At 45.0% G+C, this 14,190-nt stretch overlaps 2 protein-coding genes across 4 annotated transcripts in view; both read left to right on the top strand.

The window, feature by feature from the left end:
* Positions 1 to 6,165, top strand: part of MAP4K3 (mitogen-activated protein kinase kinase kinase kinase 3) — a 65,480-nt gene extending 59,315 nt beyond the window's left edge. For all 3 annotated transcript variants that reach the window (XM_054628636.2, XM_054628632.2, XM_054628631.2), the window contains 3 exons: positions 148 to 218; positions 2,625 to 2,680; positions 4,754 to 6,165. In XM_054628636.2, coding sequence (XP_054484611.1) covers positions 148 to 218; positions 2,625 to 2,680; positions 4,754 to 4,841 — 215 coding nt within the window. In that variant the 3' untranslated portion in view covers positions 4,842 to 6,165. The remainder of the gene's footprint in view (positions 1 to 147; positions 219 to 2,624; positions 2,681 to 4,753) is intronic.
* Positions 6,166 to 8,952: 2,787 nt separating this feature from the next.
* Positions 8,953 to 14,190, top strand: part of SOS1 (SOS Ras/Rac guanine nucleotide exchange factor 1) — a 43,334-nt gene continuing 38,096 nt past the window's right edge. The window contains exon 1 of the mRNA XM_054630186.2: positions 8,953 to 9,333. Within this exon, the coding sequence (XP_054486161.2) occupies positions 8,953 to 9,333 (381 nt within the window). The remainder of the gene's footprint in view (positions 9,334 to 14,190) is intronic.

Raw genomic sequence — 14,190 nt, 5'->3', positions numbered from 1 at the left:
GGGAGACATTCTGCTGTCTGAGTGGGTGGATGTCATACAGTGGAACATACATGCACAGATTTCAAAACTATAGTCTTGTGCTTTTGGTCTTAAAAGCAAGGATTGAGTTTATGCCTCAAAACTGATTCCAGTGTTCTTTCTTACCAGTCTGTCTACAAGACAGTGTGTTAGCATTCTGGAAACACGGCATGCAAGGAAGGAGTTTTAGATCAAATGAGGTGAGTACTACATTTTGCTTCAAATTCTGGCTTCTAATGTAAGCCATATGGAGGAGAAATGCACTATGCTGTTGTCTGAAAAAGAGTGAAACATTTCAGTAACTTCCTAGGTTAGACCTAGGAGCTGGATTCTCATTCTAAGCTTGTTTCATAAGCTCTAAGGCATTGGTGGAGCTGAACAAGAACCCCCTCACATCTGACAGGCAAAGCAGAAACAAGAGACCAGGCCAAGATGCCATAGAAAATATCCAAGTCTAATCCTTGGTGATATTAATATTCACCTTAAATTGCTTTGAAGACCACTGTCAGTTCCTTAGCCTCTCACATATGGATGCAAAAATCTGGGCTTTTCCAGTGGTTCTACTGCTAAACTTCAGCTTTTTGTCACAGTGTCAAATGAGTTGCCTGATGTTTTTTAGCTTTCACAAGAAATATTTTTCCATCTTCAGTAGAAGAATACCAAATTGACCTAAACATGGTTGGTTTGTTTTTTTCCTAAAATCTCCTTGTAGTCACTTTTTTAGCCCATTTGATGTAATTTTTAGACAGAGTTAAACCATTAGACCTACCTTCCCCAATAGTTTTTATTTTTCCTTGCTGCAAACGTTGTGTACCTATTAGTGAAAATGCTGTGCTTTGTAGGAATTTAATTAATTTGGTTATTAATAAATATTTACAATATTACCAGTTGTTCCATCAGTTTTTCATTGGCTGAGAAATCGAGCTCATTATAACTAATTGTATTTTAAGGTACACATACAGTCACACCACACCAAGCTTAGATATCTCACATTGTTCCAGCACTACATTGACTTGCACAAAGCCTCAGCTGACCCAGTCTGTGCTAACAGTGAGCCTGCTCTGTGTGAACCAAAGGCTGGGGTCAGACTGCTTCTTATTTCCAAGGTGCAAATGTTTATTGTGGCATTTGTGCATTGCTCTACCCATTGGTAGAGCACTCAGTGGCTCTGCTCCAGATGGGAGAGACCATGTCCCAGTGGGCTGTAGCCCAAATGGATGCATTTTGTTGTTTATGTCAGGGACACTGGCTTGCTTTGTTCCTGTCAAGCCAAAGCCAGAACCTAAATAAAGAACTGAAAGCAGAACTGGGCTGTTGACAGAAAAGCAAGCCACCTAGAACTTTTTCTCTGTAGAACATATCTAGGGTAAGCTTTTGGGCCTTTTTAAATTCCTTATCTCTACTAGCTGTCCCACTAGCTGCAGCTAAAAGAAATAAATATATTTTCTGCTGTAATATGGAAAGCCTTCAGTGCCAGGCTCAGGTCTTGACCATATTTGTTACTTTGGGGGAAATTTTGTACTACGTAGCAGGTAGGAAGTTTTTGCTTGGGACAAAAAGCTGACTGACTTAACTTGCAGCATTTGTTTCTTTGAAGACATCATTAGTTCAGACTCCTTATTCTAATAAAGTTGGCCCAATTGGGGATGACTTGAGCTGCTTGCAAAGTTATTTCCTTCCACAGCTGTGACCTTAGGCCGTGGTTTGATCAAGTGTGAAAATTGAAAGAGGGAACTGTGAATTCTGACACAAGAAGTTCAAAATTTGGGCAAAGATTTTACAGCCTTAGCCTCACAGAAAGTAGAAATTAATTTTCTTAGAAAAGTGAAGGATTTCATTGCTGTGAATTGAAATTCTCTTGCAAGTTCTCTGCACCAGAAGTGAATTCACTAAATCAGCTAATATTACTAGGGTCTGGAAAGGAGATAAGAATGTCTACTTTCCCCAAGAGTGTGAAATTCAGCTGTGTAGAAGAGAGCTTTGTAAACAGTGCTGCCTGATCACAAAGTGACTAAATACCCTTTGGAGTAGGCACCAGGCTTTGGTTGACTTCATTAATGAACATGGTGATTTTCTGGGTGCTTTGATATTCATATAATCATAAAGATGTATCACACAAGTGCAATTCACCAACAGAACACACAGGTCTGTTGCACTCATCTGAAATGTCAGAAGATGAAGTTTTCTTTTTGCAGTGGGCATAAGTACCACAGATTAGATTGTTTCTCTGCTGAGGTTTTCAGAATATGAACTTAATGCATTCTTACTATAATTTAGCATTTCCACAAAATGTGTTTTATGTGTGATTTGCCTGACCCATTTTTGGATATACACTCTAGAGTGACACTGGTAACTCAAGTACCAAGCTGTGCCCTGCTGTTCTGCTTGCAGTGGCTACCAGAGGAATTCATGTAATGTGAGAGGAATTACAGAAAACTTTTATATCTTAGTTAAAAGTGACAGTTGCATTATAATCTCTATTGGATTTTAATTGGCAGTCATTTGTTAACATCAGTCACAGTCAATTCTTTTCTCTCGACTAATGTTAAAAACAAAATGAAAACACTTGTTTTCTTAACATGTAAATATTTCTTTTTATTGTCTAGATCACACAAGAAATTTCTGATAATACAAGGATATTCAGGCTTCTGGGATCTGACAGGTAAGATGAGAAGTAAACGGGACATACTAAAATAAAGGAATAATGTGTGTTTTCCTACCTTGTAAAAGTTCTTTTTGCATGTTTCTTGCAAATTCTTTTTTAGTCATCTTAGACATTCCTCTGTATACAGGTCTCCCTTCCAGTTCTTCACTTTTACTTTTCTCTTTCTTAAATTTAAAAAAATAAAAACCTTTAAAAGTGTTTGTGAGCTTCTAGAAGTACTCAGCCAGGCAAGAAGCTTTTCCTTGGCTGCAGTCACAATCTCCAGGAGTGTTTTCGTTTTTGTATTGTAATTCTTTGTTTAGCTTGGTGAAATCTTTACTTTCAGATGTTCTGCAGCAGTAGCTCATCAAAATCTGCTTCTGGAGATAAGTGCAAAAAATACTTAAAAATTTAAATATCTCACTTTGACCCCAGAAAGGAAATCTACCAGTTCTCCCAACATGACAGTTCAGGTCTTGTAGGAGCTCTTGATAGCTCCTGGTGTAGCTGTTCTTTGACATCTGCTTTTGGAATCTGTTTGTGTGTGACCCAAGTGCTCTTTTAGGAGTGTCACTGACTTCCTCAACTTTCTCTGCCCTGGTGTTGAACTTTGTACTTCTGTAGGAGCCACAGAAGCAGCAACTGTTTTGTCTTCAGGGGAGTGCATGCTGATATGACAGTTTCACCAGTAATAAATTCACAAGAACTGCAAAGACAGGCTTTAACTTTTCTTTTGAGAATTGCCTTTGTTTACACTGCCTGCAGTAAACCCATGTGGCATCTTAGAATGACATTGCAAAAAATTGCCTTGTAAGAGTGTCCTCTTCCCCAAATATGCTCCCATCTATTTCTGGCTTGCTCTGATAGTTTTCAGGTCTAAGACAATGTTTAAAGAGTTTGCTCTGCAACAAACATTAATTCCAGTTTCTTCATATACACTTTTCCTTGGAGCTTTGTCCTGTTTTGTGCTTGAGTGTGAAGCCTTTTTCCAGTAACAGGATCCTGTCCTAGGCAGTTCATAGGAGCTGGTGTTCAGAGAAGCAAAAACCCTGATGTCAGTCTAATAAAAGCTTGTGTGTTGCTTTCTCCTCACGGGCAGGGAATTGCCTCATTGCATGAGGTGTCATTCCCTTTGTGGAGCACATTGAGTAGAGGTCGGTTTTTTTCAGGTTTTTTAGTTTTGCAGCAAGCAAACTTTCCTGTCTGAATCCACAAGAGGGTTTTCCACAATCTGCCTTCACTTCAGGATGTTTGTGGAGGAGAAGTCAATCATGAACGTCTTGGTCTGTTTAGCAGTTTTAGCAGTTCTTGCCTGATGAAAAAAATTTAAATAGTTTGTGAAACAAAATTGTGATGGCTAATTTCTCTTCTTTGAAGAGAAAGGTCTGGTCTAGGACACCCCTGATCACCTTTGCAGTTGCAGGCCCATGTAACCCAGTCTCTTGTATCCAATGATGGCCCAAAGTGGGGGGCAAGAAAAAGTAAGAGAAAAGACTCTTCACATAGTAGTCCTTTCCTTGAGGATTCTCTTTGCCTGCAAATTTTTGTCTCTGCAACTTTCAGAGCAGAGGCAGTTTCTGTGGATTAGGTTATACAGCCTCAGAGATTAACTAGAGGTGCTCACAGAAGAATCACCTTTGTTCATCTGTGATTCCTGTGGCAAGAGGCAGAAAAACAGCTCTTAGAACTGGAGCCTGATGAATGGGTTTGCTTTGCAAAGCTCCAGGAAAGCACAAGCCCAGTAGGGCAGCGAGGGACCCTCACTAAAAGGATGAGAGGCAACAGGGATACATTGCAGCCAGGGAATTTCCAGCTGCATAAAGGGGATAAACATGATTGGTGAGGATGGTTCAACACTGTAGTAGGAACCCAGAGAGGCTCTGGGAGATCCTTGGAGACCTTGTCTGGGTAAGACCAGGAGCTTGCTTTGAGGCTGGCATTGGTTTGAGGGGCTTTTGGACTAAAGGCATCCAGGGAAAGAGAAATAACAACCAATCAGATGGATCCTAGGAAAGAATATTTAATTAAACCCAGGGTTGTTTTTAAATGAAGGATCACTTGACACTGTGGCTTCCTTAATTTCCATTTTAGGGTCGTGGTGCTGGAGAGCAGGCCGACGGACAACCCGACAGCCAACAGCAATTTGTACATCCTGGCAGGGCATGAGAACAGCTACTGAGAGCAGCACGTGGCAGCAGCTCACTGTGAGGAGAACACTCCTGCTGCAGCAGCACTCGTGACTGGCTGGAATTGCACAAAAGCTGCAGTAACCCCACTTCAGTTACTTTATAATTTATTGTGGCATGAGAGGAAGATGAGAATTGTTTGTGGTATGGACACAGAAGCATTATGATACCACAGAAGTGCTTAATTTACTGTTATGTAATCTTTGTACATATGCAGTATTTTTCAGTGAAACTTCTTGCTGAAGCCCTACACTGACTTTCTGTAGATAGAGGTCCTCCTGTTAAGTACAAGTGTCTTACCTGTACAGATGTAAAAGTCACTGAGGATGCAGAAATTAAATTGGGGTACTATTATAAGGACGTCTCATGTGTTTATTATAAAGTGGGATTCTAGCAACAAATATAGTACATTTAGCAACACTATTGTATTTTATTATAAGTAATTTACTAATACAAATAAATATTAACTTTTAGAAATTGTAACCAAGGCTGTAATCAGATTACAATCTTGTTTTAATTTCAATACAACACACTGGTGTTCATGTTTGCACAATGTATTGAGATGTGATGTATTTAGTCACAAAGGTAAGCTGTGACTTTGTGGATATGACTTGGGCTTCAAAGTTCCTTTTTTTGTTTTGTTTATTTGGGTAGATTCCTTTGTGAAACAAACCAGTTAAACACCTGTATTTTTATATTTAATTAAAACTTTCCTTATGATTACTTCTCTATGCTTGAAAACAATACCTTATGGATGGGTGTCAGTCCCAGACTAGTGGTACCTGGCTGTAATTCTGCAATAGGTGTTTGAATTATTAGTGTATACAATGATAAAAAGTAGTTAATTACTGTTTGTCTTACTAAATATTTTCATATCACGATGAAAAGGAGCAACATTCCACATTGTGGAAATGGCTCAGAGATGTTGCCATTTTGACTTTTTTTTTTTTGGCCTTATAACCATTTTCACACTTTTCTTGATTTTAGGATGTTAACACATGGCCAAAATTTAGTTACTACCTCATTGAAACAATACAATGGTTACTACGCATCACGGGAACTTAGTTTTGATCAGAAGTATTTTTGATTGCTATTTTCCAATGGAGTGTGTAAATGCCAAGTTTTAAGCAAAATGCACACATTTGACTCCTTTTTTTGTATATGTTCTTTATATTTTATTGTGATAATATACACTAAAACCAAACTAAATTAAAAGTGATTTATGGCCTGCGTTATTGTTGTGATGGGTAATGCTTTGAAATATGTTCCCTAATGTATATAATGTAAAATAAATTTTTTTAACATGTTGTTGTACAATTAGCTTATCACCTGCACTGATTTTCCACATAAGACTAAAATGGAACATACAGAGTTTTCAATTCTGCTATTAAATGGTTGTGCCAAACACAGAAGCCGGGCGTCTCTGAATGTATGAACAGAGGTTGCTGGAGCTCCACTCAGTTTGGGTTGGCATCAATACCCTTTTGACCTTTGGGCAGTGGACATGTAGCTTTGAGCTAAGTCTTTCCAAATTCCACCTTGTGTGCTTTCTTCCCTCCATTTCCTGCTGTTCCACTTGCAAAACAGATTTTTTTTTTTCAGCAGGTTTATTTTTCTGCCTGTGAGCCTCAAGTTCACTGCTTCTGCCAGCCCCATCGTGGCTGTTCCTTGTCCTGAGTGTCACCTCACCCTGTGGGGGAAGAGGTGGTGGCATAAGCTTCACTGCTGAGCAGCTGAGTTCTCAGAAAAGTTGTGTGTGTTTCACAGCACTCTTGTGAAGTCCCCAAGGGCAATTTCCATCCTGCCTCCTGTGGACTGTTCCTCACTTGGACATGCAGAAAGTCACTCAGATGTAGCAGAGTGCACTACAACTGAGGTGCTGTGAACGTGCTTCCTCCTGGGGGGGTCCTGCAGCAGCTGGGGCCAGGTTCCCCAGGCCATTGCTGAATTATAGGCACCAGAGGCTAAGGGCTATTGGTTTTTACTCTGCTTGGGCATTTTTGGTACGAGCATGCGTGCAGGGATGCAGCTGGAAAGGCTGAGGATAGAGGACAGAGCAGCAGCATGTAGGAAGAAGGGAGCATTTTGCTAGGGCAGGTATGTTTCCAGTCTATTGGTATAATCAGAACAGCTTTGCTTTTTCCATGCTGCTCTCCAGCCTTAAAGAAGTGAAGAGTTTCTGCTTTTTTGAGGAATTGTCCTGTTGCAGGATTGTGGGTTTGGGGTTTGTGCCACAAAACTGCCTTTCCTACATCTCAGGCTGCTTCCCTACTCTGCTGACAGCTGAGCCCAGGAGCCTGGATGTCTGGTAAATCAAAAGGTCTCCTTTGCTAGACCTGCAGCTGCCTTGAACTAAAGTTCTCCTGAGCCATGCCTGGTAGGAGCTTATGACTGGAATCCTGATGTAGGATTGGGATCAGTGTGTGGCTGACTGCTGGGAGCCCAGTCAGAGCCAGAAAACCCCATCACAGGCACCATGAGGTTACAGCAAGGCCTCTGCCATGGATGATGGACACAGCTCCTCCAACCACCTCTGTGCTTCCCTTTTCCCCCTTCTGGTCCCTTCCATGCGGGTTCCTAGCAATTGGAAGGAGCTGCTGGCAGGCAGGAGTGTTGATGTGACCACAGGATCAGGCACTCACCAGCCTGGCAGCCAAATCTGATCAGTGCAGGGGCTGAGTTTGGGCCTTGGCCCAAACTGAGCCTCCTTACAGGGAACAAAGGAAGCAATGGCACTGTGTGTGTGTTACACAAGTGCTCCTGGAAGCTGGGAGCACAGGGCAATGAACACTGCTTTTATCTTTTACCTGTCCATCTCTCCATTAAGTGCTGCCTGCCTGTGTCAGAAACTGGATCTGGTGGCATAAAAAAGAGGGGTTTCAGATTCAAATTCTGCATCCCACAGCCCTTAACTGAAAGCAAGGGCTGTGTAAGGTGAAACACAGTGCTGGCTGCCTGCAGCTTTGCCACGGGGAGCTTGCAGTGGGTCTGGGGGAGCCCAGCAATGCTGAGCACTGGTGGGGGTGGATGTGTCCCCCAGGCAGGGGACATTTCTTACACCCCACAGGGCTCAGCTTTTGCAATAGCCCTGCTGGGTTTTGAAGGATTGCATGGGAAAACAGCTGGTAAAAATAGGGAGTGTGCCCAAATTTCTTGCTTCCCTCCAAGGAAACACACCTAAAATACAGGAATGCCTGTGTCATCTATGAGTAGTGTAGAAGAAGCTGTAGAAATTTGTCTGAGGAGGGAGACACCAGTTCTTTAGGACGTGTGGATACATCTCATCAGGTCCCATGGGCTTGTGCACCTTCAGGTGCTTTAGATAGTCTTGAATCCGATCTTCTCCAGCAGGTGACTCTTCAGTGCCCCAGTCCCTACCTTTCCCTTCTGCAGCTCGGGCAGTGTGGCTGGAGCACATCCTGGTGGAGGCAAGGGCAGAAAAGTCACTGAGCACCTGAGCCTTTGCCACGTCTCGAGTAATCACATCTCCCCTTTTCTTCCAGAGAGGGTCCTCATTTTTCCTAGTGTTCCTTTTATCACCCACACACCTGCAGAAGCTTTTCTTCTTGTCCTTGATGTCCCTGGCCATGTTTAATTCTCTCAGAGCTTTATCTCCTCTAACCCGATGCCTGGCTGCTCGGACAACCTCTCTGTATTCCTGCCAGGCTTCAGCTCCTGCTTCCACCCTCCATAGGCCTCCTTTTAGTGTTAGAGTTTGTCCAAGAGCTCGTCTATCCACACAAGGCCTCCTGGAATATTTGTCCAATTTCTTGTCTCAGCCGAATCCATCCCCGTGTATCCCACACCGATCCATCCCCGCGTGTCTCCGCCCGATCCATCCCCGCGTGTCCCACCCGATCCATCCCCGTGTATCCCAGCCCGATCCATCCCCGCGTGTCCCAGCCCGATCCATCCCCGTGTATCCGACACCGATCCATCCCCACCCGTCCCGGCCCCGGGGCCACCGGCCGTTCCAGGGATCGGCCATTCGCCCTCCGGCCGGCAGGGGGCGCGCGCGGCCGCCCCGGCCCCGGCGTCACTTCCGCCAGGAAGGCCGCGGCCGCGCGTGGCGGGGCGCAGGCGCGGGGCGCCGCCGCTCCGCGCATGCGCCGCGGCCGCCGACGGAGCGGGCGAGGACGGGACCGGGGAGGCGGCGGCGCTCGCGCTCCGACCCCGCCCCTCGCGGCCCGCGCGCGACCCCCGTCCCGCCGCGCGCCCCCCCCGCCGCCCCCGCGGCCTCCCCCGCGAGCCGGGGCGGGGAATGCGGCAGCCGCCGCCCCCCCCCGCCGCTGCGGGCCTGCCGCCCCCGCCGGCGGCGGGGGAGCGCCGGGGCTCCCGCTGAGCGCCGCCGGCCCTCCCGCGCGGCTCCCGGCCCGTCCGGCCCTCCCCGGCGGCACCATGCAGGCGCAGGCGCTGCTCTACGAGTTCTTCAGCGAGGAGAACGCGCCCAAGTGGCGGGGGCTGCTGGTGCCCGCCCTCAAGAAGGTGAGGGGCGGCCGGGTGCCCCCGCCCCGGGGGCCCGGCCGCGGGATCGGGCTGGGCGCCGGGCGGGCCGCGGGGCTCCCCGCGCTCCGGAAGCGGCTCCGGGGCTGCCGGGGGTCTGTCGGCGCCGTCCCGCAGCGCAGGCGGCTGCCTCGGTGGGTGCCCCGGCGCGGAGGGGCCCGGCAGCCGCCCCGGGGCGATGCTCTGACAGACGGAGCCGTGTAGATAAGAACCGTGTGATGGACGCGCCAGTCCTGTCCCCCCTCGGCCCGGAGGGACGCAAGTGGTGCTGCTGCGGGTTGCTGCTGGTCTCCCTTGGTGACACGAATGGGAATAGGGGGGGCATTGTTATGAGCAGCTCCTGAGAGAATTTTTGTTAATTAGTGTTCGTGTCTAATGGCTTTTAGTTAACCTTCTCGTAGTTTAAATACCTTTTTGCTGAGAAGGCTTAATCAGGACAAACTAGCAAGTCTTGCTCCCTCAGGACGGTGAGGCTTGTGCCTGTGGCATGGAAAGAATTTATTCGGAAGAGAGGAAAAAATTGTGAGGGCTCCTCTTCCATCCTGAACCCAGAAAGTAGAAGGCTTAAGAAAAAGGTTTTCTGACACTGTTACCTGAGCTGGCTTCAGATTGCAGAACTTCACATGGTTTAGTCCTGCACGGCAGCACTTTCTGAGTTACTGTCTAGTTACAGCGATTAACTGCAACTTTTGCCTGAAAGGCTCCTTCCATGGGCTGGTTGAGAGGTCTCAGGCGCTGCAGTTGTACCCATGCAGTATTTCTTCCTAATTTCCCCTTGCAGTGTATTGCCTCTCTTCTCTGGGCATGCTCTTTGAGGTCTCCAGCATTGTGTGGCTTTGTCCAGTTCTTGGAAGTCTTTTTGCTTGTCTCATCCGTAGCACGTGCTGTTAATTTCTTATCCCTGGATAGTTGCTTCCTTGAAACTTCAGCACTAACCACACTTGTGGTGCTTGTGAGCACTTGGACACCCATCCAACTGAAGCCTGCTTGGAAGATGGAGCTACCCAAGGTCCCAGCCACAGAGAGCTAGTTCCTTTGGAGGATGGTTTACTGCATGGTGCAGCAAATGTTTGTCAGATTTGGAAGGAGTCTCAGTGCTGACAACTGGAATACACAGAGCGAGGATTCAAAGCAAGCAAGCATTAAAACTTTGGGATAACTTGTGACATCTGAAGTGCCAGATTTCTTCCTAGTGGACAAGCCATTTGTGAAGTCACCCTGCTTTAAAGATGCTTCCTGAAGGAGCTGGATGAATTCTGCAGTGGGGAAAGGAATTCTGCAATCTGAGGAGAAGGCCAATGAGGACAAGCTACAAAGGATGACGAGCTGGCCCTGCAAGGTACAGTTGTCTTGATTTTGTCTGCTCTGTTTCTCTTTGTGGGTAGAGGGGTGACAGGAGGCAGGTGGAGTTAATTCTGAAGGCTTCACACTGAAACTTGTGACTGTCTGGCAGGTGTTGGCTCTTTTGACTTCAGCTTTTCATGAGATCACCACCTGTTTCTTACCTTCTCTCAGGCTGTTGCTACTTACTTACTGCTGTTTTTGTAAAGATAGAAATAAAGGATCTGTCCAGATTGTCACTAGCTTTACTGAGGAGCCAAATACTTGAGTTACAGCAAAACTAAATGACAGACGAAAATTTTAAATTATTATCTTACTGTCTTTTTCATTAATGGACAAACCACATTGTGTATTTTCCTAATGTGACAGAGGTACAGATAGTTTTGAGTAGGGTGTTTTGCCCTGATAAAGGCCCCTAAAGTAGTGAACCTGTCACCCCTTGCCTTGAGGTGTTCAGTCCTCTGTCGTGGCTCACAAGGCAGGTGCAGCACTGCAGCATTGCAGTCAGTGACCCCTTGGGTAGCTCACCAAAGACCTGAGCTGCACCTACAGGCCAGCACGTGGGACTGGTAAAGTGGAGAGGGTGGCAGCAATTCCCGGTGGGGTCAAAGGGCAGGACTGTCCTGGAGGGCAGCTGGTGCCTTGTGACTTTGCTGAATTGCCAGAGCATTGCTGTCTCAGGAGAGTCAGATTTTTGGAAGCTCACGTATGTCCTTTTGTTGCTAGAGGAGAACCTTTCCTTCACTTCTCCCTTAGCTCACCAGATGCTGACACTCATTCTCAGGTAGTGACAGCAGCTGAACTCCACCTGAAACCAGGTGCTTCTAGAGGCAGAACTGTGATGATTTCACAGCTGGAAATTAGACTTAACAGTTTGTGGAGACTTGTGTTGAATTAATAGGTCCATTGAGGAGAGTGGCATTTAAGTTAACGTTGTAAGAGCACATATACCAGGATGGAGTGTTTGCAGCTCTCAGGGAAAGCTGCCACACGTGGACTGAATCATTAAAATGCCATTGCCCTTTTGTAACTGTGAGCTGGCTTCTAATGCAGTGCTCAAACTACAGCCTCGGGATTGCTTTCTTAAAAAATGGGTGTTGTTGAATAATTGCAAATAGCTTTCTTTTCCCCAATGGATTATTTTGATTCTATTTTTTATCAAGCAGCAAGCCCAAGAATATAGAGTAAGAATAAATCTCTTCCTACATCAGGCAGTTCTTAGAGGAGACCATGCCTTGTGTTTCATTAGACATGAACCTTAGCAGTAGAGCTGCATTTGCTTTGAACAGCTGCATTTGCAAAGAGCAGCTCTTGTACCACTGAGATCTTAATGTAATCCCTTTTCTTCTGATTCTTCTTCAGATGCTGTCAAGATAGACTCCAGTGCACTCAATTAGGAAGAAAATGATGTCAACTGAGATTCTTCTCTGCCTGGTCACAGTTATTTGAAGCTGCAAAAGAGGAGTGTTGCAGGGATCTTTGTTTGCTGGTGAAAGGCAATAATCGTGGTGATGAGGTACAAGAAAAGGAGGGAAGAAAGAATAACAACAGATGTCTGAAATTGTAATTGCAAGGATGGACAGAAGGTGGGATGCTGGGAGATGCTGAAGATGAAGAATTCAAGACATTTGAAACACCAGAGGTCTTGGGTACCTGGAGACAGAGACACACAGCTTTTATTGCACCTTGGAAAACAGACTCAGGAATGACACCTGCCATGTGATGCCTCTTCCAGCACTGGTGTTCCTCTGCTGGTGAATTTGCGCACTTTATTCTGGTCATAACCTTTTGGATAGTTTTTCTTGCACATCATTCTTTATGACTTTATCTCAAGGGTATAAGTTGTTCACAGAGCCAGAATTTCTCTGCACATGTATGATGCACTTGTTCCTGATCCATTGGTTCAGTAGGAAGCATGTCATCCTTACTGATGGATACCTTAAGCCATTTGATCATGGAGAAAAACTAAAGAATGTTCTGCTCTTTGCATACCTCAAGTTGTTTTGAATCAGTTGAGCAATTAACCAGGGGTTCTGCTGGAATTTGTTGTGGTCAGAACGATTGGACTGGTGTGGCTTGGCAGCTGAAGGGATTTGCTTCCTCAGTTAAGGTTCCTGACAGCGTGCTTCCAGGGACTCCATGTGTTGTCTGGACCTCTCGTGGAGCAAGAGGCATGGGAAAAGCTGCTTCAGTCACTACAGAGTTCTGTTAACAAAGATATTTCTACCTGATTTTTAATTACCTGGCTCTTCAAATTGGTGACGAACCAGTTGCCACTTGCTACTCAGAATGGCACTTCTTACTCTTAGCATTGCTTCAGAAAAGGTGTTGAGCTTTCCTAATTTCTGGTCACTCTGGGTCATCTGTTCTTCTAATGGCTGTGGAGGATAAAACTGAGAACTTCCTACAGCTGAAGTCTTCACTGCATGACTTTTTTCACCTGCTTAGTGGAGCAGTATAATACTGCTGCCCTTTTGAGACATCAGCAGAAATGTTAGCAAAAATCCGAGTCCTGCATCCTTGGTGAATTGTTGCTGAAGAGTGTCCAAGACATTTGTATTTGATTTAATTTCCTGTATTTTTAATTGATCAAGGTAACAAAACGTGGTCAGGGTTACCAAATATCAGCAGAGATGTACAAGAATAGAAGAAAAAGCTTTTTAAGGAGTGCTGACTCTATAAGAACACTCATCAATGCAAGGTGTACATAAAGTACTTTGTCCTGGAGTGTTTAGTGGTAAGCTTGTCAGTGGTTTTTTTAGTCATTGAGGGAAAATAAAGAAAGAATGTGTTGAGTGAAAATGAGAGTTACAGCATTAGTGAAGACTTTCAAAGATGCTGAATTGAAGGAAATTCTTGCCAGAATGATCTCCTCTGTTGCCAAATTTGTTTCTATGATGGATTATGTCTACTAAAAATCCATTTCCAAAGGTTTAGAAAATTTTCAGTTTAGAAAACTACGTACAGTCAGTAAAGTGTCATCTTCTCTGATAATGCTTTGGAGGGTGGTTTGGCATGTTGTCTCATTACAGAACTCCTTCCATGATCAGTATGATGTGGTAAATATGATGGTTTTTTCCCTTTAGACCCTTTTTTACAAGCCCTTCAGCTGCCATCAGGGCAGACTGGCAGCACAGCCCATGCTCAGCAGTGAAGTACAATTGTTCTTTAGCAGGAATTGTTTTTTGGTTATAATGTCACTTCTTGCAGTACAGGGGTAGTCTTGCCCAGTTATGAAAAAATTATCTGTAATCTGCAGTTGATGCTTCATTTTATTTCAGTTTGTTACATAGCTTTAGAATTACTTCCTTTAGAATTCCTTTAGAATTGTTTACTTTTGTTATGCTGTTTTCTGAAGCTGCTGGAGCTTCTGCTGCTCCTGATGGACTCAGGTCTGATATTGTTTTTGGAAGCTGCAGGATTTGCCTGGTGTGTTCTATATTTAAAAGAGCACCTGTGAACCTGATTGTGTTGATTGTTAATGATGATTTGGGAGCA

Source organism: Agelaius phoeniceus, chromosome 3 (genome assembly GCF_051311805.1).
Source record: "Agelaius phoeniceus isolate bAgePho1 chromosome 3, bAgePho1.hap1, whole genome shotgun sequence".
Taxonomy (NCBI): domain Eukaryota; kingdom Metazoa; phylum Chordata; class Aves; order Passeriformes; family Icteridae; genus Agelaius; species Agelaius phoeniceus.
The sequence above is the reverse complement of the archived record's forward strand: the minus strand, read 5'-3'. Positions and strand labels throughout refer to the sequence as shown.